The 24,673-nt window shown below is 45.0% G+C and overlaps 3 protein-coding genes across 5 annotated transcripts in view; 1 reads left to right on the forward strand and 2 right to left on the reverse strand.

The window, feature by feature from the left end:
• LOC121543361 (palmitoyltransferase ZDHHC17) overlaps window positions 1–2,002 on the reverse strand; it is a 55,136-nt gene extending 53,134 nt beyond the window's left edge. The window contains exons 1-3 of one of the 2 annotated variants that reach the window (XM_041853164.2): window positions 1,336–2,002; window positions 806–916; window positions 264–367 (exon numbers count right to left, since the gene is read on the reverse strand). In XM_041853164.2, the coding sequence (XP_041709098.1) occupies window positions 264–326 (63 nt within the window). In that variant the 5' untranslated portion in view covers window positions 327–367; window positions 806–916; window positions 1,336–2,002. Of the gene's footprint in view, window positions 1–263; window positions 414–805; window positions 917–1,335 lie in introns of those variants that run through there. The other variant, XM_041853166.2, reaches the window with a different exon arrangement.
• Window positions 2,003–2,496: 494 nt separating this feature from the next.
• The window catches only part of LOC121543362 (oxysterol-binding protein-related protein 8), a 158,607-nt gene continuing 136,430 nt past the window's right edge, over window positions 2,497–24,673 (forward strand). For both annotated transcript variants that reach the window (XM_045208688.1, XM_045208689.1), the window contains exons 1-2: window positions 2,497–2,970; window positions 21,648–21,702. The gene's annotated coding sequence lies outside the window, so the exon portion shown is untranslated. The remainder of the gene's footprint in view (window positions 2,971–21,647; window positions 21,703–24,673) is intronic.
• On the reverse strand, window positions 15,391–23,164 carry LOC123482083 (octapeptide-repeat protein T2-like; the record flags this gene model as incomplete). Its single annotated transcript, XM_045208346.1, has 6 exons — window positions 15,391–15,408; window positions 15,586–15,606; window positions 15,915–16,094; window positions 16,319–16,422; window positions 21,050–21,210; window positions 22,863–23,164. Coding segments are annotated over 6 exons (786 nt in total), but the record flags the coding sequence as incomplete, so codon positions are not given.

The following is a 24,673-nucleotide window of genomic DNA, read 5'->3' on the forward strand; positions in this document are numbered from 1 at the left end:
GGGCACAATAAACAATGCAAGAATGTCGTTTCATTTATTAGGTACAGAAACCCATTTAGCGAAATTAGCTAGCTAGCTAACATGCTATTACGCAGCAGGGGAAAACCTGACATGAATTTGGTGGTGGTGGCTGCCCTCCCTATGAGGGGGACGTCGTGGTTCTCCCAAAACACGGTGAATTTATACTGTTTAGTCGATTCCGACATGTACAAGATCCACCCTCGTTATAACCCTGTGCAAAGATGCAGGGCCGAGCAGCTTACCTCTGGATGAAGAATAGGGACACAGCCAGCTTCTTTCTCATATTCATCCATAACGTCAGCCATCTTGGTGGTCAATCTCGCCAAGCATTATGGGACACAATGCTCTGTAGAAACAAACAGGAGGATGGAATGAGGATGTTCGGTCAAAGCGATGCTCGAGGCTCACAAACCATCCTGCGATTTTGTGGCGGTACATTGATTTTGCATTACGTCATTGTGTCACATCATAGTTTTGGGATAATTCTGTATCGGGTCATGCATATCAGTATCACTAGGTTATGTCATGAAAGGAGGTCTGTACCCACATGCAATGTAAAGCCATTTGAGGTGTAATTGTTATAGCCTACTGTTATCATAACAAATGCTATGCCTGACACGAAACAACGTTCTGATTCAGATATGTGCGTGCATTGATGACCTTGAAAGCTAATATTTCCCATCTTCTTGCAGCTGTATGAATCTGCACGAGAAATTCCGTCAAATGTTTTTTTAAATATTTTTTAAACATGCATATTTTCTAAAGAAATATTGATGTATTTTACCGTCATCTTGAGTAGTACTAACATCATCACTAACGACCTGCTGCGGTAATTCCCCTGTGAGAAGGCAGTGTCAATGCAAGATCCTGTTGTTCAAAGTGGCTAGAGCGGACTCTGTAATGAGAGAGAAATAATGATACGGAAAACATTAGCCTATAAGATTCAATCGAGCTAGGTTTGCTTCAGTTGCATCCCATTAATTAGATGAATGAAACGCAAAACAGGCACCTGTCGTCATTCCTCGCACATATGCTGATCATCATGACCTGCTTACATTTTTACAATTTGCTATGCTCATTTCAGTTATATTATTTGTCCCGCCTCTCTTATTAAGAGTTGTAGTCCAGACAGGCTACTACTTAAGGAAACTTTCTGAATGGGCATAAAGAGAATTAGCAAACTCTCTCTCTCTCTCTCTCTCTCACACACACACACACACACTAAAAGGACCCATCAAGCAAAACCACCAGCGCACCTCAGACACACAACTCACATTTATCCTTTCCTAAAAACGTATTCAAACCTAGGCTCACCTTCAAATCTTGGCTGTAGTCCATCAAAAAATAGGGCTAGGCTACATTATAGCATAATGTTAAAATAATGTTTTTCAGATTAATTGACAAGGAACGTTTAAAGGGGGAGACAGAGACAACTATAGTATTACTAGAGACGTTGGTTATATCATCATTATCCAAGCGTGTGCCTTATTCCAGAGGAAGATATGCACGGGATTTATTTGTCTAAACTCCCCCCTGTAATTCTTTATGTTTTTCATTCAATTGAGTCTATGACGGAAGCCTAGTGGTTTTTATTCTAGGCGTGAAGATATTTCAACATCCATGTCTAGACGATAAAAGGCTACAATGATCACTCGTGCTTGGCTGTCAAATGTATAGGTGTCCCCATAGGTCTAAAGTTTAAATTGAGGAAAGTTGATCATAATCATTATTTTAGCGATCCACGTTAGACGTCCCTCCTAATGAAAAGGCCCCCCATCCTGCTGATATGAGCTACTTTACACATCTCTGTCTTCACTGTTCCATTCTTGCGCAATTCATGCATCTCCGCTGACATCTCCACTGGCCTCTCTCTCTTCCATCCTCTGTATTCCTCTTATAGCTCTTGAACCAGTAGCCTATAGCCCAATGCGTGTCCTAGAAGTAGCGAGTTTTAATGGCGAGAGCTTCTCTGGTATGATGTTATCACATTGGCTGGTGGTAAAAATATAATAAACGGGAATCCTCTGTTCTTGTTTATGTTTACAATTAAATATATTACGTCAGAATGCCCATTGTTAGAATGTTTCCAATCAAATGTATGAATTAAATTATAACGTTTTCCTATCAGTCTAGTTTGCAAAAACATTGTGATTGGATGATAGCGGTGAAGGTTATCGAATCAGGATCAAATCCTCTGATATCCTCGAGTTCATTATTGATAGAACGTTCATATTTTGAAGATTCCGAAAGGCCAGTCTGGCACTGACAAGGAGTGGCAAGGAGTGCAACTTTAGCTTAAGAGACTGGTACCCAGGCTAGTGCTACTTCATTCTGCCACTAGATGTCGGACTCTACTCATCTCATATTCAGTGGTTACACAAATACATTATTCTACGGCTTCATAGACACAGCAACATATACGCGTGGAATGTAGCTATCTTATTTCTACAATTACATGTGGACCACAACATATTCGTTATTTGTTTATGGACCATTTATTTGACCTTAAAACATGACATCTACTAGTTATGCAGACTGCCGAGCATCAAGCAAAAGTAGTCGAACGATGATCACCGGATTACAGGCGTCTAAATTAATCACTGATTCAACATTCGCACTCACAGGAAGGAAGGCAACGAACAGCATTTCAGAGCTTTTATATAGACTTTAAAATACATGTAAAAAAAATCCGTTTTAGAAACTGACCCATTCCATCAACTAATTAAGCAATTTTCGAGATAACCATAGGTACATGTTGCAAACCTGTGGTAGCAGGCAGCTGTCCTGACTCCTTGACGAGTGTGGAATGATGGAGAGTGTTAGCTAGCTAGCTATTTCTGCAGTTTTTCTTAGCTAGCGAACGAAAAAACCCCACATTACATCATAAGCAAGTTGCAACAGTCTAACTAACAGTGGATGGTACCAGATAAGCCAATTGAACCAAACAAGGTAAGGACTGGAGAGCTAACGTTACCTTTCTATGGATGTTCATTATGTGAGTATGAAAAGAGAAACGGATCGGAGGGTGACAATTCTGAATGCGACAAAATGCTGCTTGCGTGCTAACCCACACCAGCCAGATAGTTAGTTAGCAAGTTAGATATAGTTGTTGACAGCAATTTTGGCTATGGTGTTGTTAACTGTATACTTATCAACGTCAATGTTACTAACTAGAAGTTATCCTGACCTGGCTAGCTAGCTAGTATGCTAACTGACTTCATCATTCAGCTAGCCTGGTGGGTTATGTAATAGATGATGGGGAAATGAGCAGGATCCAACCAGCTTGCTTGTTTTTCATCTGATACATGTAAATACAACGGAATCGACGATGCTGTCCGAGTATTTCAGTCACAGGTTAGGTGGCTATGTCAAGACATCATACATTTGTATTAGCTAGATGACCGAGCAATCAGAATGCAGCCGTGCATGGTCAGCATGACTAGATATAGCCTAGTTGTATGACAAGAAGCCCTACATTGCAACTGTGATGAATTGTCAGGCTAAAATATAACAGTCAAGTTGTTACTCTTCACTTTGTCTAAAAATATTGACAGACCACTTCAAAAATATATGGTTTATTTTGCTGTCATCTTTTGAATGCACTGACTGAAGTATTGGGAGGGAAATTATAGAATTGCCCTCCATTTAGATTCAAATGCGAACCGAATGGAAAACAAACACGAAAAAATTTAACAATATATCTGCAATTATATTTTACATCTTCAGTTAAAACATGATCGGATATTGAAATGCAAGTCACAGGGCTTGTTGTGCTGTGAAAGCTGTCCAAAACATCAACCCTGAGTTGACTTCACGTTACACTGAGATCCTGCTGTTGCGTTACGTCAGCAGCCCCAGGCTCGATCAGATATTAGGTTACAACTCTCACTTGATTGAGTGAAGAGCTCCGTAACATGACACCCCACCATGAGAAACAGCTCTACAATGACATGCTCTGCACCCTCTTTTCATAACAGGACATGGAAATAAGACATATAGGCATACATCGCCAGACAAATTGTGTAGACAAGTTAAGCTACACTATAGTTAGCCTACTAAAACCAGGGTTATACTCAGTGCTTGACTTTGACTGAAATAGGTGGCAGTATTTAATTTGGTTGCCGGTTCTGTTTATATTTAGGCGCAGGAGCTCCACAATACTTTTGAGCTAATATTCTATAAGAGGAACAGGAGCTCAAGCAGTAGAACATTTGAGGTGCCGGTCCCAAGTCAAGCACTGGTGATACTACAGAAAAGCAGTTGAAATGATCAAATCAAATCAAATCAAATTTTATTGGTCACATGCGCCGAATACAACAGGTGCAGACATTACAGTGAAATGCTTACTTACAGCCCTTAACCAACAGTGCATTTATTTTTAACAAAAAAAAGTAAAAATAAAACAACAACAAAAAAAGTGTTGAGAAAAAAAAGAGCAGAAGTAAAATAAAGTAACAGTAGAGAGGCTATATATACAGGGGGGTACCGTTGCAGTGTCAATGTGCGGGGGCACCGGCTAGTTGAGGTAGTTGAGGTAATATGTACATGTGGGTAGAGTTAAAGTGACTATGCATAAATAATTAACAGAGTAGCAGCAGCGTAAAAAGGATGGGGTGGGGGGGGCAGTGAAAATAGTCCGGGTAGCCATGATTAGCTGTAATGATTTCCCATTAGTGTAGTTCTCAAAGCTGATCTAGCCATTCCTTGAAAGACGTGAAAGTCAACCAATAATAAATATACCTTTTGTTGTTAAGAGGATATATTGAGGTTCAACTGTACTATTATAAAGGACTATCACCTCCTAAAAGTCAAAGGACTATCACCTCCTAAAAGTCAAAGGACTATCACCTCCTAAAAGTCAAAGGACTATCACCTCCTAAAAGTCAAAGGACTATCACCTCCTAAAAGTCAAAGGACTATCACCTCCTAAAAGTCAAAGGACTATCACCTCCTAAAAATGTAAGGCAAATACTAGGCTTCTCCTAAGGATTCAGGCTGAGTGGACTGGTAGCCTAGCCTAAATTGGAGATCACATATTTCCATGTTTTCCATTCTCGGCAGATTTGCCTGGCAATGCAGTGTAATCGTCATCTCACCCAGAGATGAAACATTCCTCATGTGAGTGATGAGGTGTAGGCTACACCATCGGTCATAGGTTCAGGCCGCCAGAGCCACGCAGGTCATTTGCCTGCCAAATATAGTTTCCATTCGCCCCTCAAACTAGACCTGCAGCTCGTGGCCTGTGTACTGTTGCTCAGCTCTGGGATATCTGTGGCATGTCTATTGCTCCATTTGCATGTAGGCCTTTTATATACCTGTTAAGATAGGATGCTGACATGCTGTTGAGCTTGCTGTGCTTTATTCCCACTCTCGTTTCAGTATACTGCACATTATCAGGTTTACTGGTTATGGTGTGTAACTCTGTCATTGCTCAGAGAGATTCCCTACCACGAGAGTAATGTCATTGCTCAGAGAGATTCCCTACCACGAGAGTAATGTCATTGCTCAGAGAGATTCCCTACCACGAGAGTAATGTCATTGCTCAGAGAGATTCCCTACCACGAGAGTAATGTCATTGCTCAGAGAGATTCCCCTACCACGAGAGTAATGTCATTGCTCAGAGAGATTCCCTACCACGAGAGTAATGTCATTGCTCAGAGAGATTCCCTACCACGAGAGTAATGTCATTGCTCAGAGAGATTCCCTACCACGAGAGTAATGTCATTGCTCAGAGAGATTCCCTACTACGAGAGTAATGTCATTGCTCAGAGAGATTCCCTACTACGAGAGTAATGTCATTGCTCAGAGAGATTCCCTACCACGAGAGTAATGTCATTGCTCAGAGAGATTCCCTACTACGAGAGTAATGTCATTTGCTCAGAGAGATTCCCTACTACGAGAGTAATGTCATTGCTCAGAGAGATTCCCTACCACGAGAGTAATGTCATTGCTCAGAGAGATTCCCTACTACGAGAGTAATGTCATTGCTCAGAGAGATTCCCTACCACGAGAGTAATGTCATTGCTCAGAGAGATTCCCTACCACGAGAGTAATGTCATTGCTCAGAGAGATTCCCTACTACGAGAGTAATGTCATTGCTCAGAGAGATTCCCTACTACGAGAGTAATGTCATTGCTCAGAGAGATTCCCTACTACGAGAGTAATGTCATTGCTCAGAGAGATTCCCTACTACGAGAGTAATGTCATTGCTCAGAGAGATTCCCTACCACGAGAGTAATGTCATTGCTCAGAGAGATTCCCTACTACGAGAGTAATGTCATTGCTCGAGAGATTCCCTACTACGAGAGTAATGTCATTGCTCAGAGAGATTCCCTACTACGAGAGTAATGTCATTGCTCAGAGAGATTCCCTACTACGAGAGTAATGTCATTGCTCAGAGAGATTCCCTACTACGAGGTAATGTCATTGCTCAGAGAGATTCCCTACTACGAGAGTAATGTCATTGCTCAGAGAGATTCCCTACTACGAGTAATGTCATTGCTCAGAGAGATTCCCTACTACGAGGTAATGTCATTGCTCAGAGAGATTCCCTACTACGAGAGTAATGTCATTGCTCAGAGAGATTCCCTACTACGAGAGTAATGTCATTGCTCAGAGAGATTCCCTACCACGAGAGTAATGTCATTGCTCAGAGAGATTCCCTACTACGAGAGTAATGTCATTGCTCAGAGAGATTCCCTACCACGAGAGTAATGTCATTGCTCAGAGAGATTCCCTACTACGAGAGTAATGTCATTGCTCAGAGAGATTCCCTACTACGAGAGTAATGTCATTGCTCAGAGAGATTCCCTACCACGAGAGTAATGTCATTGCTCAGAGAGATTCCCTACCACGAGAGTAATGTCATTGCTCAGAGAGATTCCCTACCACGAGAGTAATGTCATTGCTCAGAGAGATTCCCTACCACGAGAGTAATGTCATTGCTCAGAGAGATTCCCTACCACGAGAGTAATGTCATTGCTCAGAGAGATTCCCTACTACGAGAGTAATGTCATTGCTCAGAGAGATTCCCTACCACGAGAGTAATGTCATTGCTCAGAGAGATTCCCTACCACGAGAGTAATGTCATTGCTCAGAGAGATTCCCTACCACGAGAGTAATGTCATTGCTCAGAGAGATTCCCTACCACGAGAGTAATGTCATTGCTCAGAGAGATTCCCTACCACGAGAGTAATGTCATTGCTCAGAGAGATTCCCTACCACGAGAGTAATGTCATTGCTCAGAGAGATTCCCTACTACGAGAGTAATGTCATTGCTCAGAGAGATTCCCTACCACGAGAGTAATGTCATTGCTCAGAGAGATTCCCTACCACGAGAGTAATGTCATTGCTCAGAGAGATTCCCTACCACGAGAGTAATGTCATTGCTCAGAGAGATTCCCTACCACGAGAGTAATGTCATTGCTCAGAGAGATTCCCTACCACGAGAGTAATGTCATTGTGTGCTGAGTCATTTAATGCGCTGGGTCATTTGAATGCATAGCTTTTTTTATTAGTTTATTTATGGCAGTGGAAAGCAGGCCCCCAGACACCACAATTACATTCGGGAGCAAGATTACTCATACTCAGACAAAATGAGGGTGTCAGCCATGTTAATGAAATACATTCTTAATGCCAACACGTTGGTCGCTCAGCCATGTTAATGAAATACATTCTTAATGCCAACACGTTGGTCGCTCAGCCATGTTAATGAAATACATTCTTAATGCCAACACGTTGGTCGCGATACGCGACAGAGGAGTCGAATGTAATCAAATCAGAGAACAAACCAGAAGGCGAGTTACAAGGACAGACAGTTTACACAGCCTTTAAAATCCAATGAGCTGGTAACAGTACAATTACACATTAATAACATTTATTTTTAACATTGGACAGAGTCTGTTTGATTGCATGTGAATGATATCAGTCTTTTTCCTACTATTTATTTCTACAGAGTCATTGAAATGCTCTTTCCATCTAAAGTAGTTAGGCCTTATAACTGAACAAGGTAATTGCAAGTTAAAGTAGGCTACAGTAGGCTAATTGCTCTTGCAAAATATGATGGTCAGAAAATTTTTTGAGATGTTGCTATAGCAATGCAACCTTGTTTGCCCAGTGCGCTATAATCTCCTGTGGACAGAATATGGAACATAAACGGTATCTGACATGATTACGCAAGATTTTAGTTCTATGTTTCGGAGATTAAGTGCACTATGGCCCAAACAGTAGCTGGCCTTGTCAGGGAGCAATGTTCACATTGCTTACCATGGTGCTGCTATCACCTATTGGAATGCCAATAGGCTTTATGGCTGAGATATCTCCTCCAGCCTGGGCTGTGAAGTGAGACAGAGGCCGGCAGACATCAAAGGTGGCAGAGGACGGGTGTTGTCTTTCTCAAGGGGGTAGAGTATATACAGGTTGGGAAGAGGCAGTGCGACAACACCTGGGGGGGGGTTGGTAGCTCAGGTGGTCTTGTGTTTACTGTCATGGTGTGAGACTGCTGGCCACACCACACGCAGAGGGAAGTCTCCTCTCCCCAGTCACTGTGTGAGACTGCTGGCCACACCACACGCAGAGGGAAGTCTCCTCTCCCCAGTCACTGTGTGAGACTGCTGGCCACACCACACGCAGAGGGAAGTCTCCTCTCCCCAGTCACTGTGTGAGACTGCTGGCCACACCACACGCAGAGGGGAAGTCTCCTCTCCCCAGTCACTGTGTGAGACTGCTGGCCACACCACACGCAGAGGGAAGTCTCCTCTCCCCAGTCACTGTGTGAGACTGCCTGCCACACATTTTTTACATTTGACATTTTAGTCATTTCGCAGACGCTCTTATCCAGTGAGTGCATACATTTTCATACTGGCCCCCCGTGGGAAACGAACCCACAACCCTGGCGTTGCAAGCGCCATGCTCTACCAACTGAGCCCACAAAGATCTCCTCCAATGCACGAGCCCGAGGGGGCTGGTGCAGTGTAATATTAAGACACTAGGCCACACCACATGCAGAGGGAAGTCTCCTCTCCCCAGTCACTGTCACTGATCTCCTCACTGGTCTCCACAGTGATGTCCAGGGCATAACCTCACTGCTTGTATCATTGACTTATAACAGAGGACCGCACTCAGCCAATGATAAACAATGTGTTTTTCTTTCCGAGGATGACTGGAATAGCTGCCTAATGCTTTCAGAGTCAGACAGATGTCCTTCACATTACTGGTGGAGGAGATTGCCTGCTTGCAACCAGTCGTGACCTATCTCTTGAAATGGATACTTCAGGATTTTGTTGGATACCATTTTTATGTTTCTGTGTGCAGTTTGAAGGAAGTTTTTAACTAGCGCTAGCACAATTGCTAACTAGCGTTAGTGCAATGACTGGAAGTCTATGCTTTTAATCAATCAATCAATCAAATGTATTTATAAAGCCCTTTTTACATCAGCAGATGTTACAAAGTGCTATACAGAAATCCAGCCTAAAACCCAAAACAGCAAGCAATGCAGATGTAGAAGCACGGTGGCTAGGAAAAACTCCCTAGAAAGGCATAAAACTAGGAAGAAACCTAGAGAGGAACCAGGCTCTGAGGGGTGGCCAGTCCCCTTCTGGCTATGCCGGGTGGAGATTATAACAGTACCATGGCCATTAAGGCCAGATTTTTCTCCAAGATGTTCAAACGTTCATAGATGACCAGCAGGGTCAAATAATAATCACAATGGTTATAGAGGTTGCAACAGGTCAGTACCTCAGGAGTAAATGTCATATGGCTTTTCATAGCCGAGCATTTAGAGGTTGAAATAGCAGGTGCGGTAGAGAGGGAGAGTTGAAAACAGCAGGTCTGGGACAAGGCAGCACGTCCGGTGAACAGGTCAGGGTTCCATAGCCGCAGGCAGAAGAGTTGAAACTGGAGCAGCAGCACGACCAGGTGGACTGGGGACAGCAAGGAGAGGCCAGGTAGTCCTGAGGCATGGTCCTAGGGCTCAGGTCCTCCGGGATGGGAGAGAGAGAGAATTAGAGGGAGCATACTTAAATTCACACAGGACACCGGATAAGACAGGAGAATAACACCAGATATAACAGACTGACCCTAGCCCCCCGGCACATAGACTATTGCAGAATAGATACTGGAGGCTGAGACAGGGGGTGTCGGGAGACACTATGGCCCCGTTCGACGATACCCCCGGACAGGGTAAACCAGGCAGGATATAACCCCACCCACTTTGCCAAAGCACAGCCCCCACACCACCAGAGGGATATCAACAGACACTGTGGTGATATTGCTTCCTGCCAGGGTTGAAGCCCAGCCTTGGAAACAGAGCTCTAATGCTGTGAGTGACACACACACACGCACACACCCTGGAGGCATGTAAACGGCACCGCTGCAGAGTGTAATGGATGGACTGGGGGCGAGTCTGGCCTGTGATTTGGGTGACTGAATGCGATGTAGACAAATAGCTGCTTCACAGAGTAATGGTTATCTCGTGCTTTCTCCTGTGCCTGTTATCTGAAGGGCAAGGCTTGGTTTGACTGATATCAAGCTTTCACCAACCACAGCCACCAGTGGCCTTGTCACTGCTGGAGGCTGATGTTGCACTGAAGTCAAACTGGTCTTCAATTCAAAAACATCACTGATGCAATGCACAAGTCTTACTCTAGTAGGAATATCGTAATATTGGGTGACCCATCTTCTTCCTTATCTGAAGGAATTTAATTTGCACCTGGAGGTCAAACAAACCCAAAGTACAGAAGATTAATTAACACCTGCTTAACACAAGTTGTTTTTCCAGCAGCGTAAGTACGCTTTGGTCACGCCTCCAGAGCACATCCTCAGACATGAAGGAAAACCTCATTAGGATTGTGCACCCAAGTGACTGTTCCCCAGGGGAACAGTGCTGCACCCACAGATGGTTCCTTTAATTATTCTTGGGAACAGGGAGTGGCCAATGCCCAAAATAAAAATACCTCCTGGAGTCGGACATCAGTAAGGCCTGTATGGAAACCTAGCCTGAAGGACACGCTTAGCATGTGGTGTATCAGAGTAGGTCCTGTCCCTCACTGGGCTCAAACCCGGCACCTTCTGCACAACAACACGCACTCAAGAAGCACTCACAAAGCAATAATTAAGTACTCATGAAGCAGCTTTACCTATCGCTCTACAAAAGTAATTACTTGTACTTTGAGGTCTCGGCCCGAGCCACATCGCTTGCATTATGGACGCTACCAGCACACACAAAAAAGTGGAGGCTGCTGAGGGGAGGACGGCTCATAATAATGTCTGGAATGGAGCAAATGGAATGGCATCAACCACCTGGAAACCATGGAAACCATGTATTTGATACCATTCCACTGATTCCGCTCCAGCCAATACCACGAGCCCATTCTTCCCAATGAAGGTGCCACCAACCTCCTGTGCTGCTAGGCTACACTGGCACTAACCCCTGTGATAAAGTGGGAGAGGGGGATAGCTGGTATACAGCAGCATGGGGCAGAGGGGTTTTTGAAACCTGCCAATGGTGTTGATTGACTAGATTGATTATATTGGCTCTTGGTTACTGTACCCTGCTGTGTGAAAGTGGTTACTGTACCCTAGTGTGTGAAAGTGGTTACTGTACCCTGCTGTGTGAAAGTGGTTACTGTACCCTAGTGTGTGAAAGTGGTTACTGTACCCTAGTGTGTGAAAGTGGTTACTGTACCCTAGTGTGTGAAAGTGGTTACTGTACCCTAGTGTGTGAAAGTGGTTACTGTACCCTAGTGTGTGAAAGTGGTTACTGTACCCTAGTGTGTGAAAGTGGTTACTGTACCCTAGTGTGTGAAAGTGGTTACTGTAACCTAGTGTGTGAAAGTGGTTACTGTACCCTGCTGTGTGAAAGTGGTTACTGTACCCTAGTGTGTGAAAGTGGTTACTGTACCCTAGTGTGTGAAAGTGGTTACTGTACCCTAGTGTGTGAAAGTGGTTACTGTACCCTAGTGTGTGAAAGTGGTTACTGTACCCTAGTGTGTGAAAGTGGTTACTGTACCCTATTGTGTGAAAGTGGTTACTGTACCCTGCTGTGTGAAAGTGGTTACTGTACCCTAGTGTGTGAAAGTGGTTACTGTACCCTAGTGTGTGAAAGTGGTTACTGTACCCTAGTGTGTGAAAGTGGTTACTGTACCCTATTGTGTGAAAGTGGTTACTGTACCCTAGTGTGTGAAAGTGGTTACTGTACCCTAGTGTGTGAAAGTGGTTACTGTACCCTGCTGTGTGAAAGTGGTTACTGTACCCTAGTGTGTGAAAGTGGTTACTATAACCTAGTGTGTGAAAGTGGTTACTGTACCCTAGTGTGTGAAAGTGGTTACTGTACCCTAGTGTGTGAAAGTGGTTACTGTACCCTGCTGTGTGAAAGTGGTTACTGTACCCTAGTGTGTGAAAGTGGTTACTGTACCCTAGTGTGTGAAAGTGGTTACTGTACCCTAGTGTGTGAAAGTGGTTACTGTACCCTAGTGTGTGAAAGTGGTTACTGTACCCTAGTGTGTGAAAGTGGTTACTGTACCCTAGTGTGTGAAAGTGGTTACTGTACCCTAGTGTGTGAAAGTGGTTACTGTACCCTAGTGTGTGAGGCCTAGTGGAGATTCATATGTAGAGACCTCATGACGTCTAGCGTGTCATGCCTCATGATTCAACAACATGAAGTAATAACAGAGTCTCAGCATGTCAGCTCTGCATGGCATCCTTTCTCACATTACACCAGAGTCCATTAGAGATGCTGAATGAAATACTGCACCTTCTAACCAACCGTTACTACACGTCTATGACAGCTAGCACAGTTGCCTATTAGCTAGAGACTGATAAAGCATCTGAGAAGTCTTTTCCCTCTTCTTCTCCTTGAATGCTGATGCTGACTTTGACATTGAGAGAGACTGATGGTGCTATGGTGTAATTATAGCTAAAGCAATTATAGTTTTCTCCCTTTACAGTGAAAATGTGTTAGCAAGTTTCCTTTATCCCAACATATGTGTGAATAATTGTGAATTGTGCTGTAAGTCTTTGTGTTCCAACACTAGATTGATTGGATTGTGTCATTCATATTCTGTGTGTTAAGGTGACCTGAACCGTAGTGTTTTAGAGTGTTGAACTGGTTTCTAATGCATTTTAAACATCTTTGAAATGAGCTGATTTGTTGCATAAAGCCCCCGGATTAGCTGTGAAGTTCAAAACCCACTCCTATCTCATTAAAAAGTATGAGGATTATATCAAGAATAGTTTGAACTCTGCCTTGTTTTGATCCCATTAGCACAGATCCCACCAAGACCGAGAAAGAAACACACTGAAACAGATTCTAGACTGTGTTTATTTATACACAGAAACTACAGGTAAAGGTTAAGCTAGCTGAAGTGCTTTTTGAAGGCCATTGTCTTCGATGAAGGAGACTTTTCAGGACGGTCTGCCCCAGAGCTCCAGAGGGATGGGGTCATGCCGAGACCCTGGGCCTATGGGGTGTGGCGTCATCGGCGCAGTGACCTAGGAGTCCTACTCCCCTGCATAGCTGGCATTCTCAGCTGCCTGAAATACTGCCCCGAGGCAGGTTTTCCCCGTCCACCCTAAACCATTATTACGTTGAGCCTCTGTGTTGCACAGACAGGATTATGATGCTAAATATAGCCTCGCTTTAGGGCCCACACACCGGGCGTGACCTCCGAGGTATGCCCCAGGGAACCCTCCCAACATGGAGTGGATACAGTTTGAATCACTGGAGCAAGGCAGTACAAGACAAAGGAATGAGTAGTACAAAGATAATATATTCTATAGGTTAGCTAGATGTTTGACTGACAGCACTGCTGCAGCAGCAACATCAGACCAACCCTAAAATCCTGGGAGACATGATTGTGGGCTTACCTCACTATAGAAAGGATTTGTTACTGGGTGGGACAACTAGGCTACTTCTGTATTCTGTAACTATGGCTTCACTGCTTTGACTTCTAAGCTAGTGAAGCAAATCTGTTTTTTCTGCGCCAGGCTTTGTGGATGGAGTTGACACAAAGGCACAGCGGGCTGATATGATTCTCCTTTGTAGGATTTCACTTCTTCTCTGACTTCGGCAGGTTTTTAAAAGCTCTCCTCTAATTGGAAACCCAGCCAAGTCTCTGCTTTAGGAATCAGAGATTTAAAGAGTTTTCTGCAGGGCTATTCCATGGTAACGGAATTACACTGATACTCAGATTCTTCACTTTAAAATGTATACCAAACAAAAACCATTGATTTCAAAGTTTAACAAACCTTATGCACAAGGACTTTCCATGGAACATTTGACAAAACACATTTACAGGAAACTGCAGATACAAAGTTTGGTAACAGAAGAGGGAGACTTTACCGTAATTCTGTTACCAAACTTTGCATCTGCACAGTTTTTCTTGTAAATGTAACTTTGTTTTACTGTGTAAATTGTTCAAAGTAGTCATTGTGCATAGAGTAGAGTTCTATGCTTTGTTAAACTTTTAAATCAGTTGTTTGAAATCAGTTGTTAGGCATACATTTTAAAGTGAAAAGTCAGTCTCAGCATATATCCATTTACGTGGAATTGCCCTGCAGGGAATGTAGGAGGAGTGTCTTGTTGCTCATAAACCGACTTATAAGAAATAAAAGCCAACGGCAGCGCTGTTTTCTGTGGACAAATTATCCTCGGCCATCTAAAGCTTAATTTGCCACTGGCTCAGGAAGCTCATTTGTGCCCACTACTCTCTCGATTTACCCTAATTCAATTACTTAGCTGTTTTATTAAATGAAGTCAAGCTTTGTTGTTGCTCTTGAATCACTGAATATAAATCTATGGGCGCCGCCCGATTGCACAAGCTGTGCTTTGCTCAGTGTGCTCTGATGTCACAGTGGAAAAAGCCCATTAAGAAGTTACCATTGCTTCATAATTTATCTGTTATCACGTTTATATGAGATGCTTAAGGTGAAAGTGGCTGAAGTGGCTCTGTTGCTGGGAGACTGGAGAGATGGTGATGTGTTTACCACAATAAACATATTTAAAAAGCCCAGCAAAAACTACATGGGATTTGCACTGACTGTGGCTTCATTACAGTTACCCCCTCTTCATCTGTTGGGTCTGCTCTTGCGAAACACATTGTTCCTCCCATTGTTCGACACAGTGTGAAAAGCCTGAAAAACAAATGAGTTCTAAAACATGCCCAGCGCCACCACCACTCCCTTTTAGCCTTGGGGCGGTGATTGAGTGCACTTTGATACCAACCAACAACAATGCTGAAAACGACCCCGCTTGGTCCCCCAACAGTTAGAGTTGCCTCATGGAAAGCGTCCCTGGGCATTGGGGCGTCTCCATTGGAACGGTTCTGAACGTTGCCCATTCCGTAACCCCCTGTTAGGCTAATCCGTCTAGGGCTAAGCCCCGGACCGTCCCTGGAACATAGTGAGAGTGACGCTGTGACGTACCCCAGAACTCTTATGTCACCCGCCCGACCGCGCTGTATTGTTTCTGTCACGCCCAAGTCACCCCTGCTTGCCAGGCTAACCACGGGATTCTGACCCAACTCTGCTCCTACTCCTGCTAGCTACAGTAGCACCCATCAGCCTCACCAGCATGAGGACATCATTTGTCTGAGAAAGAGAAAAGGAGACTGAGCTGGTGAGAGGAGAGTTCTAGGTAGCCGGTCTTACAGGGAGGTCCCCTGCTCTCTCTCTCCCCCTGCTCTCTCTCTCTCCCCCTGCTCTCTCTCTCCCCCTGCTCTCTCTCTCTCCCCCTGCTCTCTCTCTCCCCCTCTCTCTCTCTCTCTCCCCCTTCTCTCCCTCTCTCCCCCTGCTCTCTCTCTCTCTCTCTCTCTCCCCCTGCTCTCTCTCTCTCCTGCTCTCTCTCTCCCCCCCTCTCTCTCTCTCTCTCTCCTGCTCTCTCTCCCCCTCTCTCTCTCTCCCTGCTCTCTCTCTCCCCCTTCTCTCTCTCTCTCCCCCTGCTCTCTCTCCCCCTTCTCTCTCTCTCTCTCTCCCCCTGCTCTCTCTCTCTCTCCCCTGCTCTCTCTCCCCTGCTCTCTCTCTCTCTCCCCCTGCCTCTCTCTCTCTCTCTCTCTCTCTCTCTCTCTCTCTCCCCTGCTCTCTCTCTCCCCCTGCTCTCTCTCTCCCCCTGCTCTCTCTCTCTCTCCCCTGCTCTCTCTCCCCCTGCTCTCTCTCTCCCCCTTCTCTCTCTCCCCCTTCTCTCTCTCTCTCCCCTGCTCTCTCTCCCCCTTCTCCCTGCTCTCTCTCTCCCCCCTCTCTCTCTCTCTCCCTGCTCTCTCTCCCCTGCTCTCTCTCTCTCTCTCCCCCTGCTCTCTCCCCCTGCTCTCTCTCTCCCCCTGCTCTCTCTCTCTCTCTCTCTCTCTCTCTCTCTCTCTCTCTCTCTCTCTCTCTCCCCCTGCTCTCTCTCTCCCCTGCTCTCTCTCTCCCCTGCTCTCTCTCTCTCTCCCCTGCTCTCTCCCCCTGCTCTCTCTCTCTCCCCCTGCTCTCTCTCTCTCCCCTGCTCTCTCCCCCTGCTCTCTCTTCCCCCTGCTCTCTCTCTCTCCCCCTGCTCTCTCTCTCTCTCTCTCTCTCTCTCTCTCTCTCTCTCCCCTGCTCTCTCTCTCTTTCTCAATTCAATTTCAATTCAATTTAAGGGCTTTATTGGCATGGGAAACGTGTGTTAACATTGCCAAAGCAAGTGAAGTAGATAGTAAACAAAAGTGAAATAAACAATAAATATTAACAGTAAACATTACACTCAGAAGTTTCAAAAGAATAAAGACATTTCAAATGTCATATTATGTGTATATATACAGTGTTGTAACAATGTGCAAATAGTTAAAGTACAAATGGGAAAATAAATAGACATAAATATGGGTTGTATTTACAATGGTGTTTGTTCTTCACTGGTTGCCCTTTTCTTGTGGCAACAGGTCACAAATCTTGCAGCTGTGATGGCACACTGTGGTTTTTCACCCAGTAGATAAGGGAGTTTATCAAAATTGGGTTTGTTTTTCGAATTCTTTGTGGATCGCTGTAATCTGAGGGAAATATGTGTCTCTAATATGGTCATACATTTGGCAGGAGGTTAGGGAAGTGCAGCTCAGTTTCCACCTCATTTTGTGGGCAGTGTGCACATAGCCTGTCTTCTCTTGAGAGCCAGGTCTGCCTACGGCGGCCTTTCTCAATAGCAAGGCTATGCTCACTGAGTCTGTACATAGTCAAAGCTTTCCTTAAGTTTGGGTCAGTCACAGTGGTCAGGTATTCTGCCACTGTGTACTCTCTGTTTAGGGCCAAATAGCATTCTAGTTTGCTCTGTTTTTTTGTTTGTTCTTTCCAACGTGTCAAGTAATTCTCTTTTTGTTTTCTTATGATTTGGTTGGGTCTAGTTGGGTTGTTGTTGTTGTTGTCCTGGGGCTGTGTGGGGTCTGTTTGTGTTTGTGAACAGAGCCCCAGGACAAGCTTACTTAGGGGACTCTTCTCCAAGTTCATCTCTCTGTAGGTGATGGCTTTGTTATGGAAGGTTTGGGAATCGCTTCCTTTTAAGTGGTTATAGAATTTAACGGCTCTTTTCTGGATTTTGATAATTAGCGGGTATTGGCCTAATTCTGCTCTGCATGCATTATTTGGTGTTTTACGTTGTACACGGAGGATGTTTTTGCAGAATTCTGCATGCAGAGTCTCAATTTGGTGTTTGTCCCATTTTGTGAATTCTTGGCAATGGGTTCTATAACTGATTCAAGTATTTTTAGCCAGATCCTAATTGGTATGTCAAATTTTATGTTCCTTTTGATGGCATAGAAGGCCCTTCTTGCCTTGTCTCTCAGATCGTTCACAGCTTTGTGGAAGTTACCTGTGGCGCTGATGTTTAGGCCGAGGTATGTATAGTTTTTTGTGTGCTCTAGGGCAACGGTGTCTAGATGGAATTTGTATTTGTGGTCCTGGCAACTGGACCTTTTTTGGAACACCATTATTTTTGTCTTACTGAGATTTACTGTCAGGGCCCAGGTCTGACAGAATCTGTGCAGAAGATCTAGGTGCTGCTGTAGGCCCTCCTTGGTTGGTGACGGAAGCTCCAGATCGTCAGCAAACAGAAGACATTTGACTTCAGATTCTAGTAGGGTGAGGCCGGGTGCTGCAGACTGTTCTAGTGCCCTCGCCAATTCGTTGATATATATGTTGAAGAGGGTGGGGCTTAAACTGCATCCCTGTCTCACCCCACGGCCCTGTGGAAAGAAATGTGTGTGTTTTTTGCCAATTTTAACCGCACACTTGTTGTTTGTGTACATGGATTTTATAATGTCGTATGTTTTTCCCCCAACTCCACTTTCCATCAATTTGTATAGCAGACCCTCATGCCAAATTGAGTCAAAGGCTTTTTTGAAATCAACAAAGCATGAGAAGACTTTTGCCTTTTGTTTTGGTTTGTTTGTTTGTCAATTAGGGTGTGCAGGGTGAATACGTGGTCTGTCGTACGGTAATTTGGTAAAAAGCCAATTTGACATTTGCTCAGTACATTGTTTTCACTGAGGAAATGAACTAGTCTGCTGTTAATGATAATGCAGAGGATTTTCCCAAGGTTGCTGTTGACGCATATCCCACGGTAGTTATTGGGGTCAAATTTGTCTCCACTTTTGTGGATTGGGGTGATCAGTCCTTGGTTCCAGATATTGGGGAAGATGCCAGAGCTAAGGATGATGTTAAAGAGTTTAAGTATAGCTAATTGAAATTTGTGGTCTGTATATTTTATCATTTCATTGAGGATACCATCAACACCACAGGACTTTTTGGGTTGGAGGGTTTGTATTTTGTCCTGTAGTTCATTCAATGTAATTGGAGAATCCAGTGGGTTCTGGTAGTCTTTAATAGTTGATTCTAAGATTTGCATTTGATCATGTATATTTTTTTGCTGTTTGTTCTCTGTTATAGGGCCAAAAAGATTGGAGAAGTGGTTTACCCATACATCTCCGTTTTGGATAGATAGCTCTTCGTGTTGTTGTTTGTTTAGTGTTTTCCAATTTTCCCAGAAGTGGTTAGAGTCTATGGATTCTTCAATTACATTGAGCTGATTTCTGACATGCTGTTCCTTCTTTTTCCGTAGTGTATTTCTGTATTGTTTTAGTGATTCACCATAGTGAAGGCGTAGGCTCAGGTTTTCTGGGTCTCCTATGTTTTTGGTTGGATAGGTTTCTCAATTTCTTTCTTAGGTTTTTGCATTCTTCATCAAACCATTTATCACTCTTTGGTTTTCTGTTAGAGATGTTTAGATTTGATAGGGAAGCTGAGAGGTCAAATATACTGTTTAGGTTTTCCACTGCCAAGTTTCACTATTACAGTGGAACGTTTTGTCCAGGAAGTTGTCTAGAATGGATTGAATTTGTTGTTTCCTAATTGTTTTTTGGTAGGTTTCAACACTACTTTCCTTCCATCTATAGCATTTCTTAATATTATTCAGTTCTTTTCGCTTTGATGCCTCATGATTGAGTATTGCTCTGTTCAAGTAGACTGTGATTTTGCTGTGGTCTGATAGGGGTGTCAGTGGGCTGACTGTGAACGCTCTGAGAGACTCTGGGTTGAGGTCAGTGATAAAGTAGTCTACAGTACTACTGCCAAGAGATGAGCTATAGGTGTACCTTCCATAGGAGTCCCCTCGAAGCCTACCATTGACTATGTACATACCCAGTGTGCGACAGAGCTGCAGGAGTCGTGACCCATTTTTGTTGGTTATGTTGTCGTAGTTGTGCCTAGGGGGCATATGGGGGAGGGAATGCTGTCACCTCCAGGTAGGTGTTTGTCCCCCTGTGTGCTGAGGGTGTCAGGTTCTTGTCCAGTTCTGGCATTTAGGTCGCCACAGACTAGTACATGTCCCTGGGTCTGGAAATGATTGATTTCCCCCTCCAGGATGGAGAAACTGTCTTCATTAAAGTATGGGGATTCTAGTGGGGGGATATAGGTAGCACACAGGAGGACATTTTTCTCAGTTGAGATAATTTCCTTTTGAATTTCTAACCAAATGTAAAATGTTCCTGTTTTGATTAATTTAATAGAGTGAGTTAGGTCTGCTCTATACCAAATTAGCATACCCCCTGAGTCCCTTCCCTGTTTCACACCTGGTAGTTTGGTGGATGGGACTACCAGCTCTCTGTAACCTAGAGGGCAACCAGTGGGTCCGTCTCCTCTATACCATGTTTCTTGTAGGATGACAATGTCTGTATTTCCGATTTCTTTGGTGAAGTCCAGATTCCTGCTCTTTAGGCCAAAGGCAGATGACCTCAGGCCTTGGATATTCCAGGATGAAATAGTGAAGGCTTTGTGTTCCATAAAGTGTCTAATGTTGTTGGTTGTGTGGTTTGGCCTCAGGCCAGTAATTGTGAGCAGAGCCTGCTGAGCATCTGGTAGAGAACCTGTTGTTTTGGTTCGATCCACTCCATTTCTTTATGTCAAAATGCTATAGCCTAAATGAACTTACATACTGTGAACACACACACCCTTACACAAACACACAATGCAACACAACACGATACAATAGGATATGATTACAGTATGTAGCCTGTATTTCCTATAGACATGCTGCTTCAGCTCCAGGTCCCCAGTCTGTGTCCATCTGCAGCTGCCACCTGGCAGCTCTATGGAAGTGTGTAATACAATTAGCCCAGCCAGCAGATTGTGGAATGGGGAGGAGTGTGCCCCAAATGGTGCAGATAGAGATTAGGGTGCCATTTGGAATGGATACTTGGGAACATATTTCCTAAATTAAAATCACTTGGAGCTGATTTCCTGGTATATTTAGTATTTTATGTCCAACAATGTAAATTCCCCCAAATAGATATGTTTTTTATTTTCATATTTTTTTGGTCCTAACATTTTGGGGGCCAAATAAAGGCACCAGTTGGGAAACCCTGGTCTAGGGGCAACTTCACCTACAAAATATCTGCTCCATCAGATTAACCCTCTGTGGTTTGGGGCCCTGAGCCCTGTCACCTTATGTCATTCTGTACACCGTCTGATGTTAAATATAGCATAGTCTAAATCTCTTTCCTTTCACAATGTAGCCTACACAAGTATCATAGTACACTGTTCTTCCTCTCCCTCTCCCTCTCCCTCTCCCTCTCCCTCTCCCTCTCCCTCTCCCTCTCCCTCTCCTCTCCTCTCCTCTCCTCTCTCTCTCTCCTCTCCTTCTCCCTCTCCCTCTCCCTCTCCCTCTCCCTCTCCCTCTCCCTCTCCCTCTCCCTCTCCTCTCCCTCTCCCTCTCCTCTCCCTCTCCCTCTCCCTCTCCCTCTCCCTCTCCCTCTCCCTCTCCCTCTCCCTCTCCCTCTCCTCCCAAGACCAGTATGTCCCTGTGGTCCAGTGTGACCCCCAGACGGACATGTTAATTGGCCCAGCGACTAATAAACCCCGTCCAACGGGATTAAGGAATGGGTTCTGGAGGCCGGCCAAAGGACATGCCTCACTGAGCCCACTGGCACGGAAGAGATTAAAAACTGTGGAACCCACACACACACGTAGAAACACGCGTGCAATCTCACTCGCACACACACACACGACTCGGGCACACACTCTGTCTGTGCTGGACTGAAACGTATGCTCCACCGGGCTGTATTACAAGGGGAGGGGAGAAAAGCATTGTGACGTCATCATTTCTCTCTCTCTCCCTGAATTCTCTTCTCCCTCAGGCTGGCTGTGGTGTTGCCGTGAGGAGACCGCTTTCCGCTGCGCCAGCTGCATGAGGTAGGTCCTCTATTTGTCAGCGCTAGCCTGTCTGTCTGAATGAGGATGCTCCGCTGCTTTTGGTAAATGGGTATGGCGCTCCACACATGACTGTGTGTGTCTGCATGTGTGTGTATTTGTGTGTGTGTATAGGTGATGTGTCTGTAAGTGCATCTGTGGGATGTGTGTGTGTGTGAGAGATGGAGAGACAGTGTGTGTGTGTGTGTGTGTGTGATATGCAATCTCGTACTGCATGCATGGCAAGCTGTGTGGGAGAGAGCGGGGGCTACTGTAGGTTTAGCATGTCTAGTCAGATCAGATATTACACCAGGACTGGTACACAGACAGACATACTGCCTCTCTGAAGTTAGCTCAGGCTAGCTGCATGCCCTGGTGGACCCATGCTACAGAAAGCTTTATGTGGCTCTATCAGTTCCAGCTCTCTGTTATTTCTCTCTGTACCTCTGTCTCCCTCTGTCTCCCTTTGTATCCCTCTGTCTCCCTCTGTCTCCCTTTGTATCCCTCTGTCTCCCTCTGTCTCCCTCTGTCTCCCTTTGTATCCCTCTGTATCCCTCTGCTTCCCTCTGTATCCCTCTCTCTCCCTCTGCCTCCCTCTGTATCCCTCTGTCTCCCTCTGCCTCCCTCTGTCTCCCTCTGTATCTCAGTCTCCCTCTCTCTCCCTCTGTCTCCCTCTGTATCTCAGTCTCCCTCTCTCTCCCTCTGTCTCCCTCTGTATCTCTGTCTCCCTCTGTCTCCCTCTGTCTCCCTCTGTATCTCTGTCTCCCTCTCTCTCCTCTGTATCTCTGTCTCCCTCTGTCTCCCTCTGTATCTCTGTCTCCCTATCTCTCCCTCTGTATCCCACTGCCTCCCTCCCTCTCTCTCCCTCTGTCTCCCTCTGTATCTCTGTCTCCCTCTGTATCTCTCTCTCCCTCTGTATCTCTGTATCCCTCTGTATCTCTGTCTCCCTCTGTATCTCTGTCTCCCTCTGTGCTCTGTCTCTCTCTGTATCTCTGTCTCCCTCTGTCTCCCTCTGTCTCCCTCTGTCTCCCTCTTCCTCCCTCTGTCTCCCTCTGTATCCCTCTGTATCTCTGTCTCCCTCTTTCTCCCTCTGTATCTCTGTCTCCCTCTTTCTCCCTCTGTCTCCCTCTGTCTCCCTCTGTATCTCTGTCTCCCTCTGTCTCCCTCTGTCTCCCTCTGTCTCCCTCTGTCTCCCTCTTTCTCCCTCTGTATCTCTGTCTCCCTCCATCTCCCTCCGTATCTCTCTCTCTCTCTCTCTCTCTCTCTCTCTCTCTCTCTCTCTCTCTCTCTCTCTCTCTCTCTCTCTCTCTCTCTCTCTCTCTCTCTCTCTCTCATTCTCTCTCTCTCTCTCTCTCTCTCTCTCTCTCTCTCTCTCTCTCTCTCTCTCTCTCTCTCTCTCTCTCTCTCTCTCTCTCTCTCTCTCTCTCTCTCTCTCTCTCTCTCTCTCTCTCTCTCTCTCTCTCTCTCTCTCTCTCTCTCTCTCTCTCTCTCTCTCTCTCTCTCTCTCTCTCTCTCATTCTCTCTCTCTCATTCTCTGGTAGCCATACCATATTTTCTCTCTCTGTCAGTCAGATGAAAGTAGGGAGGTGCTTCTGCCCTTAAGTGGAATCCGCTCGGTCAGCACAGTCACCTTGACACAGGTTGATCCGAGTCAGTATTCTCTTCTTGAAACCCCTTCTGAACCAGAGAGGTGGTGTTATGTCAGACAGTCAGTAGAGATCTGAACCAGAGAGGTGGTGTTATGTCAGACAGTCAGTAGAGATCTGAACCAGAGAGGTGGTGTTATGTCAGACAGTCAGTAGAGATCTGAACCAGAGAGGTGGTGTTATGTCAGACAGTCAGTAGAGATCTGAACCAGAGAGGTGGTGTTATGTCAGACAGTCAGTAGAGATCTGAACCAGAGAGGTGATGTTATGTCAGACAGTCAGTAGAGATCTGAACCAGAGAGGTGGTGTTATGTCAGACAGTCAGTAGAGATCTGAACCAGAGGTGGTGTTATGTCAGACAGTCAGTAGAGATCTGAACCAGAGAGGTGGTGTTATGTCAGACAGTCAGTAGAGATCTGAACCAGAGAGGTGGTTATGTCAGACAGTCAGTAGAGATCTGAACCAGAGAGGTGGTGTTATGTCAGACAGTCAGTAGAGATCTGAACCAGAGAGGTGGTGTTATGTCAGACAGTCAGTAGAGATCTGAACCAGAGAGGTGGTGTTATGTCAGACAGTCAGTAGAGATCTGAACCAGAGAGGTGGTGTTATGTCAGACAGTCAGTAGAGATCTGAACCAGAGAGGTGGTGTTATGTCAGACAGTCAGTAGAGATCTGAACCAGAGAGGTGGTGTTATGTCAGACAGTCAGTAGAGATCTGAACCAGAGAGGTGGTGTTATGTCAGACAGTCAGTAGAGATCTGAACCAGAGAGGTGGTGTTATGTCAGACAGTCAGTAGAGATCTGAACCAGAGAGGTGGTGTTATGTCAGACAGTCAGTAGAGATCTGAACCAGAGAGGTGGTGTTATGTCAGACAGTCAGTAGAGATCTGAACCAGAGAGGTGGTGTTATGTCAGACAGTCAGTAGAGATCTGAACCAGAGAGGTGGTGTTATGTCAGACAGTCAGTAGAGATCTGAACCAGAGGTGGTGTTATGTCAGACAGTCAGTAGAGATCTGAACCAGAGGTGGTGTTATGTCAGACAGTCAGTAGAGATCTGAACCAGAGAGGTGATGTTATGTCAGACAGTCAGTAGAGATCTGAACCGAGAGAGGTGGTGTTATGTCAGACAGTCAGTAGAGATCTGAACCAGAGAGCTGGTGTTATGTCAGACAGTCAGTAGAGATCTGAACCAGAGAGGTGGTGTTATGTCAGACAGTCAGTAGAGATCTGAACCAGAGAGGTGGTGTTATGTCAGACAGTCAGTAGAGATCTGAACCAGAGAGGTGGTGTTATGTCAGACAGTCAGTAGAGATCTGAACCAGAGAGG

Source organism: Coregonus clupeaformis, chromosome 28 (genome assembly GCF_020615455.1).
Source record: "Coregonus clupeaformis isolate EN_2021a chromosome 28, ASM2061545v1, whole genome shotgun sequence".
NCBI classification, from domain to species: domain Eukaryota; kingdom Metazoa; phylum Chordata; class Actinopteri; order Salmoniformes; family Salmonidae; genus Coregonus; species Coregonus clupeaformis.